A 10,882-nucleotide genomic window follows, 5' to 3' on the forward strand; every position below is an offset into this window, starting at 1 on the left:
ACATCTTCTACAGAAAACGATACCTCCGAAAGAAACGAAAGAAATGTAACTAACCCACCGTCTTTTCGTGCCATACATCGCATCTACTAACGATTTCGCAGACAACAACCACTGAACTTACATCATCACCATCGACAACTACAACCACCACCACCACCTCCACGCCGACTACTACTACTACTACTACTACTACTACAACTACCACCCAAGCCGCGCCAACGACCGTTACTAGTACTAGTACTGGCAACACAACGATTACCACATCAGCAGATATAACGAAGGCTAGCGTCTCCACTGTAGCTCCATCAATCGAGTCTCCGAGATCGGAAGACACGGAGGAGCCGTCGACGGAGAAAACGAAACACGTGGAGCTCGAGCCCGTTACCGTTTTACCGACTGTCCCTTCAGACGTCACCACGACTCCTCTCCCTATAACCACCCAGCCCTTTAGCACACCTGGATCGCAGACTAGCGTTTTCGACCGAGTAGAGACCGAGATCGCCACCGGTATTAATAACGTTACGACCGAAGAGGTAATGCTTCAATGCTTTGCGCTTTCCTCCATTTGTATGATAGTTCACGCCGCTCTTCTCGTGCGCATATCGTGTCGATTCGTCGAACTGTCGCTTTGCTGAGATCAAATTGTTTATCGTCTCGATGAGAGCGCTATAATCGTTGTTGACGGTGCGGCCGATAGCGACGCGGCTTCAATTTTCACTGTATTTATGCAAATCTTTCTCTCTTTCTTTCTTTCTCTGTCACACGGAAAACGATTTTCCTCGACACGGTGATCGTTCTGCGTTCTTTGACACGCGATATTTCCTCGCCTCTAGCCGACGGAACAAACTACGATTACCACGAGAGAATGGACCACTACGTCAACAACAACGACGCCCGTTGTTGCGAACGTCACCGGTGCCACCGCCTCTCACACCACCATCACCACCACCACCACCACGATGACTCCATCCGTGGCTATAACGAACGCTACGAGCGCTACAACTACAACTGTGATACCGCCAACGACGGAGCTTCGCACGACGCCGGCCGCGACGTCGTCTATTACCAACGCTACTACTACCAGTACGACTGTTACTACTACCACTAGTACTACTACTACAACTACCGCGGCGCCTACAACTACCACCCCGACCACGACCACGGTTCGGGTTACCACGGAAAGTATCGAGTATGGAAACTTCAACTTCCCGCCGAGGCGCGACAGGATATTAAAGAAGATACCGGTAACTGCTGGAAAACCATTGAGCTACGTCATACCAGCTAATACCTTCAGCGACATCGAGGACGGAGACACGAGGAACTTAAAATTGAACCTGTACTGGCAAGGTGTGCCGCTCAAACCGACCCATTGGCTCCAGTTCAATCGCCACACGCAGGAAGTTTACGGACTGTAAGTTTGCACAATATTCTTTTATTTATCGTTTATTTTTCGAGGGATAAATGGATCTCTTATCGAATACTTGCGAAATAATTGACTGGTCGTGATTGGGCATTGACTATTCTGAGTTATTAGCACGGATTAGTTGCAATGTTTCGGGTAGGTTCTTGAGAAAAAGTTCATCTTTTACTGTTTCCTGCTATAGGACACTTTATGATAGATTTGGCGTAATGAATCAACTTTGGATGTCAGCTAATGATTTGTCCGAAACAACAGATTTTTGCAATATATCTTGCGAATTTCTCAGGGTTAAATTAACAAAATATTTACCTTGAGATAATTTTTTTCTCTTTTTTTCTCTCTTTTTGTGTATGCGATGCATTACAAATGTTACAATGTATTTTCTGCTCTAAAAGGAATATTCAATTTTCCATTTATTGAATAAATAATAATAATAATAACAGGCCTCTGGAGAACGATATATCCACTTGGAATTACGAACTAGTTGCCACGGACCGAGAAGGCGCCAACGTCACCGACCATCTCGACATTCACGTGCAGCAGCACAAACTGAGCCGTAGCGTGAATCATGAATTTAGTATTTACCTGAGGATCGATAAACGAAACGAATTCCCCACAGATGTCGACTGGGAGTTCAAGGTACGTGCTGTTATTCTCGTCGTCTCTCTTGACACTGATTTCTAATCTCCGTCTCGTTGCAGGTGATACGTAGCTTGGCTGAACTTTACGGTGACAACGACACGCGACATATTACGGTGCGGAACGTCGACTTCAACACGCCGGATCACGAACAGCAAGCCATTTTCACGTGGACTAACGATAGTCTTCCGAGGAGCAGCGAGTGTCCGAGGGAACATATCAACAAATTATTACGCGTAAGTACGACTGTATTATATTCTACAAGATGCAGACTCTAAGGAACGACGTGTGTATGCCACCAGGTGCTCGTCGACAGCAACAGTGACCCGTCGTCTTCTCTGAGAGCGGTTCTCGCGCCGGAAATCAGAGTCAAGCGTGTCGTGTATCAAGGTATCGGGCAGTGCGAGGATATGAAGCGTCCTGAGGTGCCGCGAGTCTCTACCGAAGAGCCGAAGGTTAATTACCCGCCAGTACCGAGGAACCAAGTGGATCATGTGAATGCAACAGTCGGACAGTTGCTCGTGTTCAAAGTGCCAGAGGTACGCGTCTCGTTACTTCCTGTCGTCTCTGTAGACACAAGGCATTACCTGGTCGGCTTTGCAGGACACCTTCTTTGATGCCGAGGATGGGTCGTCGCGAAACATGAAGATGTCACTTTTGACAATCGATCGGGTGCCTATCCCGCCCCACGAGTGGCTGCAGTTCGACAGCAAGAATCAGGAATTCTACGGTGTGCCGATGCGCGGCGATGTTGGTCGTAAGGAATACCAATTGGTCGTTACCGACAAAGAAGGTGAGAACACAAGGCACTGTTTATTGAAATTAGCAATATATTTTTGACAATAGTTTAATTGCGATTATGGAAAAAAATTGCAGAAAAATAGAAAAAAAAACACTTCTCATTTTTCGCGGAAAAAACCGGTATTTCTATTATTTAAAAAAACTTGAAACTGTCCGAGAATTTATTTATGCTTGAAAAAATCAAGGAATTTCATTGGAAATCGGAATGTTAAGTGGATTTTTTTGTCTGTAAGCTATATCATCGTGTTGTTCATAGATAAATATTGTGTGGTTGACTGAATTTTATTTAATAATATTCTCTTCATTAAGAATCATGATAAAAATAGATTAGAATTTTCTGCCTTGATTTTTAATTAGTTTTAATTTTAATTAATGATGAATAGCACTATATAAATCATAGGCGCGAACTTATTAACATTTTTTGTATGTATATATTTAAGGTTGTTACGTTTAATATTTAAATATTAGCACTTTCTTTATGTTTATAAAATATTATATAAACTTTTATGAATGGAAAATATTATAAAAACTTTGCACAATAAATACATATTCATTTGTAAGATATATTTAAAAATACTTTCACTTTATCCGAAATTGTTAACAAATTGATTAGAAAATCAGGCAATTTTTGGAGGTATAAGTATCAAGTAGGAATACCTTGAAAATTGAAAAAAAAAACCGCGGAAAAATCCGGTTTTTCCGAGCTTTTAAAATTATAGATGACATTCAATGAGCGAACATTTTATCGTTTTTTAACACTTTAACATTTTTATTTTATCATTGTCCAGGTTCCAGCGCCACGGATGGGCTGGTCGTCGTGGTTAATCCGGCGCCTCACATGGGGCACACGGTAGAATTTTCCATGACGCTGGATATACCGTACGACTCGTTCGCGCACTCCGCGCTCCAAAAGCGCAATTTCATCGAGAAGTTGCGAGATCTCTACGGAGACAAAGACACGAGCGCCATTTCCTTGTACAGCATTTCGAACGGCAGTACGGTTATTACGTGGCACAACAGAACTCTGCCCACGTCATATTGCGCTCACGACGAGGTCAACAGGTTGCGGTCTGTGCTCGTGAAGAGCGACAACGACCGACGCTCGGTAACGGACGAGGTGTTGGATGTGATGGGTCTGAAGTTCCCGGTGAAGCAGATCACGGTGATCCCGATGGGGATCTGCCTCGGCGAATTAACGGGCGTTCACTCGCCGGATAGCTACGTGCCGCCGGTGGACGATTCCACCTCCGTCGGTGCTTTCCACGATGATTACCTCTTCACTTTTGTCTTGCCGGCGATCATTATCTCCATCATGCTCATCGGTGCGGGAATTATCGCGTGTGTGTTGTACAAACGAAGACGCAGCGGAAAGATGAGCGTCAGCGAAAAGGATGAGGAACGGCAGAGTTTCCGCAGCAAGGGGATTCCCGTGATATTCCAAGATGAGCTCGACGAAAAACCAGATCCCGGTGAGAGACCATCGCGTTGATAGAGACATTCAGGGTTGCCGCAGACCTGAAAAGGTCGGGAAAAATCATTGAAGTTAAAATTAGCCAGGGAAAATCTGGGAAAGTCCGGAAAAGATATAAAAGAGTCTGGAATTTTGAACAATTCCCTTAAATACTCTTATTCGAAAGAGTATTTATAAAAATTTATTAATATTATTTAGATTAAGCTACCTTTTCTGCAACGCTTCTGAACGTCAAAATTTAAAATCACATATTGGTCGTGAAAAATTCTTCACTATCATTCCTGGAAAACGTAGAAAAGTCGGGGAATTTAAAAATTCATTTTCTGTGGCAACCCTGGACAGTGGATATTGGTCTTCTTTTTCACAATATCAACCTCTTCTGACATGTTTAGGGAACAAATCGCCCGTCATATTGAAAGAAGAGAAGCCACCTCTTCCGCCACCGGAGTATCAGAAGGCCGAAGACGGGGCCGACGTGCCGATGTTGTCGAAGGAAAGCTCCGAGGAACCGTACCAGCCGCCGCCGCCGTTCACCGCGAGTCGCGACACCAATCGGCAAAATCGCCCGAAACCGACCCCAACGTACAGAAAACCGCCCCCGTATGTGCCTCCCTAACAAAATACGGTGCACTCGCCTACGCGCAAATATATGCTAGCAATGCTCGGAGACTCACCGATACACATGCAAAACCAAAACAGTTATAAAAAGCAATCTCATATTGGCGACGACGATGACGTCGACGATGATCGTGGGGCTCTGAACGTTTATAGCGATGTTTGAGGGACTTCCATTCACCATCCGGTATGACAGTGTGTACCGCTCGCGAGACGTGAATGGAAATTGCTCCTCTCTGCGCGAACTCCGGACCCGCACGTTTTTACTTATTTTATATGTAACGGCAACGGCAACGTCACACACACATACACACATGCATACACACATACAGCATCGATTTTTACGGTAATCGTTCGAAAGGACCCCCGCAGTTTCGATATTCGATCTAACATGCACTCTACACATCTCTCTCGACTGTCTGTTTCACGGGGAAAAAAAGGATTTTCTAGGAAGTATGTGGGATTAATGAATCACGTGTTGCCTTTCGTAAAAAAAAGAATTCAATTGTAGGGAAGGATCCACGTCGAACTTCGATACGCGAATTTAGTTTAGATCGTTGTAGAACCGAACATATGCGGTAGGGTAAACATATTTTATTCGACATGGTGGCATTCGAGACAGCAACGATACTCACAAATATTTCAACAATCAGTGCCATTTATTAAGCAATAAGGGTATCCGACTGTGAATAACACAGCATGTACTGTAATTATACGGTTCTACGGATTTACTGCAATTACTGTTACAGAGCCTCCGGGTATCAGGAACGACGGACTTAACGAAATACAACGTGTATAACACTGCCAGAACGACAAACGCACGATATAACGTCGCGAAGCGAGCCAGTTTCCGGGTATACATACATATTATATATATATATCCGATCTCTCTCCCAGAACCCTCCATTTTTTAGAATAGTTCTTGGCGAACTGAACGAAACGGAATTATCGAGAGTCGCTCTCCTCGCGAATGAACGAACGAACTAGCTCACTTGGCGATCGCTATTACTTAAGGAGAAAAATATCGGAGAGAACTGAAATGTTTTTTGAGACATAATTTAAAGGAACGATTACATGCAATGCCATTGCAAAGTGACAGCAAATGCTTCCATTGGCACGGTAGGCCATGCAGATAAGAAAAAAAACTATCGATAATATATATATATACAAATATAAATATATATATATATATATAAATATGTATATTACCTATTTGCCGTTCGATAGATCACAGTCTGCAGTTACTTAGGACAGCGTAATTTAAATACTGCCAGACCAACGTTATTAGCGTTTATTTCTTTTTCTCTTTTTTTTTTTTCCGTACACACACTGCAAACGAGGGAAGGAGAGCTCCCGACTTCTTCCGTTCGTTTCACGCACAATTATTCTCATCGTTGACGCATTGCGACCTTTCTGATTTTGCGATGAAAAATTTTTTGGTTTTCTCACGAACTTGCATCGTTTCACGCGAACGAGTTAGCATCGAAAGGTTAACTCAGGAAGAAAAAAACAAACAAGAAAGAAACACACTGATGCGCACGTACATAAGAAGGACGAGACTATTTAATTTAGATTTTACATAGTTACCAAGCCAAAAAATAATTAATATTTAAAAAGAGGGCGTGGTGAGGGTAAGGTTAATAAGAACGTGTTTTTAACCGCGAAAAACGTGGCTCGCACTCTTTGAGGGCGCATTTTTATAATGTTTTTTGTAATTTTTTAACCGCTCTAACGCGACACATTCATCGTTTGTATGTCCGGTGCGCGAAAGAGTGCGGGGTATGGTACGTATGCAGCCGTTTCTTCAATACCTCGATAGTTTCCTGATATTTTTGAAAGGAAATACGAGAAACGAAATAAAAAAAAAAAAGAGAGGAAGGAGGAGGAGGAGGAGGAAGAGGAAAAAGAAGAAGAACTTCGCGCGTGTCCCGAATTCGGCGACTCCCTCCGTCGGCCACGTCGGCGAGCGGATCGGCGAGTTTGCGGATGCGCATCTATACGTGGTGTGAATGCTGATGATCAATATAGTATGCAAGAGCGGAGAATGTTTCGTATGCAAGCTAAATTACGATACATCTAATATATTACTATTAATTCATGTCTTTGTAAACGTAGGTGATTTAAGTAATATGCCGTGACAATTGAATACTTTTAAATATCGCTCGTATCTTGTTTATCGCAGAGTTATATGAAGGGAGGAAGGACGCAATTGTCACTCGTACTCGCGTATCACTTCATGACGGTTCCTGTTACGCACGGACCGGTAGATAAGTACGTACGTTTTATTACTATTATTATTATTATTTTTATAACATACGAATAAAGAGCTTCTGTGTGTTGAATTCGGTTGAATATACCTGAATATGACGATCTGTATGTACTGTCGCGAGGAGGGATTATTTTGCAATTGCGATATCCCTGTTGCGCGCGATCCTCCGTGAACGTATGTACTGACGTTAGATCCAATGAATAATCGCGTATGGTCGCGTAAATTTTTGCCAAAAATCAAAACTTATTACATTCACCATCGACACTCTTGTCACATTCGCTGAGATCCCTGTTTATTATTTCAGCCAAGATCCCCACAAAGTAATAATGCGACGACTTCGGATCGAGGCCGAGGTAATGGTATCATTACACGATAGCTCAGTGCTCGCGAATTAGCGGCTCGGATTGGACAGTTTGGTACGACGCGTGAAACTTTTACGAAGAGCTTTATATTCCGTCTGTGATCTGCGGTAAACAAGCACAGCCTCTCTCATATCATGCTTCTAATCATATCATTGCTCCACGCGTATCCTTCAATAAGCGCTGCAGTTGTGTTTACTGTGAAAATGATAATGTATGATAAGCATGTACGATAATTTATAAGCTTAGGGACAACGTGGAGGAGTTACACCTCAATGAAAAGATGAGTTTCACAAAGAACATATTGCATAAGCAGCGACTATTCTGGCCTGTGTGATTCGAATGGATCGAAAGTATTTTATAACTGTGTAAAAAGGGGGACGGCAAAATGTGCACTAACGCGACCACCGTGGCTTATCGTATATTCGGCCGCTTTCTGAGAGATCGGGCTAAACGGCAGGCGCGAAGTAAAAAGTTCCATTGCAGCAAAACAGGTGTGGGAGGGAGGGGGGAACGAGAAAGAGGGAGAAGAGCTATCTCTAGCCCGTACGAAGAAATACGTTGTATACATAGCTACATATACCTAAGAATAACGTATTGTGACTGGGAATTTTCAGATTATTTTTATTCGCTATAGAGAGCTTCGATATATATACACACACGTATATCGAGTAAAACGTTTGCGTTGGCGCGACACGCGAGGACGGTGTTTTACGAGCGGCAAACGTCGTTTTCGTACGTCGCGTTCCATCGCCGGAATGACGGTGAGCCGTCGACCACTTATTCTTTAAGTTCGCTAAACAACATATCTCGTAAGCGAGAGAGAGAGAGAGAGGGAGGGAGAGGGAGAAAAAGGAAGAAATCGACGATATCGGACGAGCGTGTACGTTTCAAGATAGATCGCGCGTCTGTGTGCGATTATCTTGGCAGCGCATAGAACGGTGTCGTAAGAATAAATGGGAAGAAAAAGTATCGAATTAATAATATACATATACAAATATCTCTACGATAAGTACTATATACTAAACACGTGTAAAGTTAAGAGTTAATAAAATCATTTTAGGGTACTCCCTGCGCCTCGGATTGATCCTTACTCCCCGTATCGTTTACATGTCTCACCGTCATCTTCGAGGTTCGCGAGCGAGTAATGGGTTCGTTATACGTGAGACCGCATCGAACATTTGTGCAAACGATTACGATCACGCGATTGATACTTCATTCCATCGAATCGCGCGTTGAGATCACGTGTATTCGCCTGCCTATTAATAATATTTGATATTATTTTTTTTCGACCCATTCGATACCTTTTCTTGGACGTTTCTTGACAATATTTCTCTCTACGATAATCGCTGTGCTCGTGTGATACATGTTTCGCAGTTATTTATTTACAGTTACGGAACTTTTATATTTAACATCTCGAGAAATCTTATTGTAGTTTGTGCGAAATTCATCCGATTAAAAGGAACTCACACGTACGAGCGATGAGGTACTCTACGGATTACCTGGGATTGCGTGGGACGTGATGTAACCAAATATTCCAATTCTCTCGGTTATGTAAGATTTTCAAGACCAGGTACTCCACAATGCGATTTTCTATTCGTCTCACGATAAGCACTCCGATCAACGACATGCAAAATAGTTTACGCTGCGGAATTGCACCATTCAGATGAATAAATACATTTCTTATTGTCTCGTGGTTTAGGCAAGGCTACGATACGTATATCGTAAGAAAAAAGAGAGAAAAGTGACGGTGAGACGGCATTGTTTAAATGGCATTTTGATAAATGCTCTATGTTCTTTATTTGCATGAGAATTTGAACAGCTGGTCACGGAGATGGATTATCATTTTGCGCAACGACCTACATACCTATTTCTCGAGTATTACGCACCATTCTCTTCTGCAATTTAAATTTCTATGTACGAAGAAAAATTGGTAATGGCGTAAACACAAACACGATTTAAAAAAGTTGAGGATATGTCAACCCTCGACTGTTACATTTATCTATTTTTTTCTGCCATTTCACTGAACGTTTCTATGCTTATAATTAATGCGAAGAATTGCGTCTCATGATAATCCCTTATGCTCGACCGGAAGAAATTCGTCACGATTCACCGCGATTCAAGGATCGATCGAAGCGCCAAGATAAACGAATGTTGTTGACGCATCTCGACTAATGCACGTTTCAAGGCGTGTAGTGAAAAGAGACGTATTAACGTCTTAGCGCGAGATTCGCCGGAATATCTAATTTTTATTACAGGTGGTAGATCCCTTTATCGCCGTAATAAAGACGAAATTGTGACTCTACGACATGTAGCACGTTTCGCGACAAATTTAATCGCCCCAAGGTTACGTTATCTCCCAGTGATAAAAAGAAATGGCATATGCTTCTTCATCGATGAATCTTCAGTGATTGAATCACTCATCGCTAACACAAACATGAAACCCGGAGATAAGTGCTTTTCTCATCTTCATCTGATGAAAGGAATCTTATCTCGATCTCGTTTAGCAACGAGAAATCGTTAGCTACACATTTCTCCGGTATAATCAACTACAAATACCGATGTAACGACAATCGATATTTTTTTATAGTTGATATTGCATCGATATTTTTTTATAGTTGATATCGCATCGATGCGCTTATTTTTCCGTGATAAGAATCATTTCGTAATAAAATCCCGGAGGATACGCCTTTTCTCAGATAGAGAGAAACACTGAACATAGTTTGTAAGCATCTAATGTATGATTTGCGATGCCATTGCAACAGCACAACATGTTAAAAATATGCTTGGTCTAAGAAATACTCATTGATCACGCCACAATTTTAATCAAAGTATTGATTCCTTATTACTATAATAATTCTGCATTAATTACGTTCTCTTTCAGGCAAAGTAAGTAGCAATATTTATGACATCAGAATATTGCTGCAATATTATTGCAATTTTCATGGCATCGAACGATCTTTTATGAGGTGAATGTCCCAATTAGTGGCAATGTAATTTTATCATGAAAATAAATCAATAAATTAGTAATATATGCGAGTTAAGTACATAAAATTTATTTCGCTCGAAAATTTGAACATTTGCGGTTCTGGGCGTATTATATTTTTAAGTTGCTATGATAAGATTTAAATTAATTTATAATGTAACATCAAAAGTGACAGAAGTACCATTTTAATGACTTATAACCTTGGTTTTGACCCAATTTGTAAATATTTTTAATCTTTCCTCGATTTTGACAGAACGATTTCAATTGCTTGAGAATAACTACAAAAATATATTAGAAAGTAATTATAAAAAAGTGTTAAGTA

At 41.7% G+C, this 10,882-nt stretch overlaps 1 protein-coding gene across 4 annotated transcripts in view; it reads left to right on the forward strand.

Annotated features, from left to right (window-relative positions):
* The window catches only part of LOC106746472 (dystroglycan), a 73,900-nt gene extending 65,259 nt beyond the window's left edge, over window positions 1-8,641 (forward strand). For 3 of the 4 annotated variants that reach the window (XM_014623095.1, XM_014623094.1, XM_014623093.1), the window contains 7 exons: window positions 834-1,411; window positions 1,864-2,059; window positions 2,122-2,295; window positions 2,362-2,598; window positions 2,663-2,852; window positions 3,649-4,329; window positions 4,724-8,641. In XM_014623095.1, the coding sequence (XP_014478581.1) occupies window positions 834-1,411; window positions 1,864-2,059; window positions 2,122-2,295; window positions 2,362-2,598; window positions 2,663-2,852; window positions 3,649-4,329; window positions 4,724-4,947 (2,280 nt within the window). In that variant the 3' untranslated portion in view covers window positions 4,948-8,641. The remainder of the gene's footprint in view (window positions 1-833; window positions 1,412-1,863; window positions 2,060-2,121; window positions 2,296-2,361; window positions 2,599-2,662; window positions 2,853-3,648; window positions 4,330-4,723) is intronic. The other variant, XR_001374605.1, reaches the window with a different exon arrangement.
* Window positions 8,642-10,882: the final 2,241 nt, after the last annotated feature.

This window comes from Dinoponera quadriceps, unplaced genomic scaffold (genome assembly GCF_001313825.1).
Source record: "Dinoponera quadriceps isolate SergipeBrazil2010 unplaced genomic scaffold, ASM131382v1 scaffold1850, whole genome shotgun sequence".
Classification (NCBI taxonomy): Eukaryota; Metazoa; Arthropoda; class Insecta; order Hymenoptera; family Formicidae; genus Dinoponera; species Dinoponera quadriceps.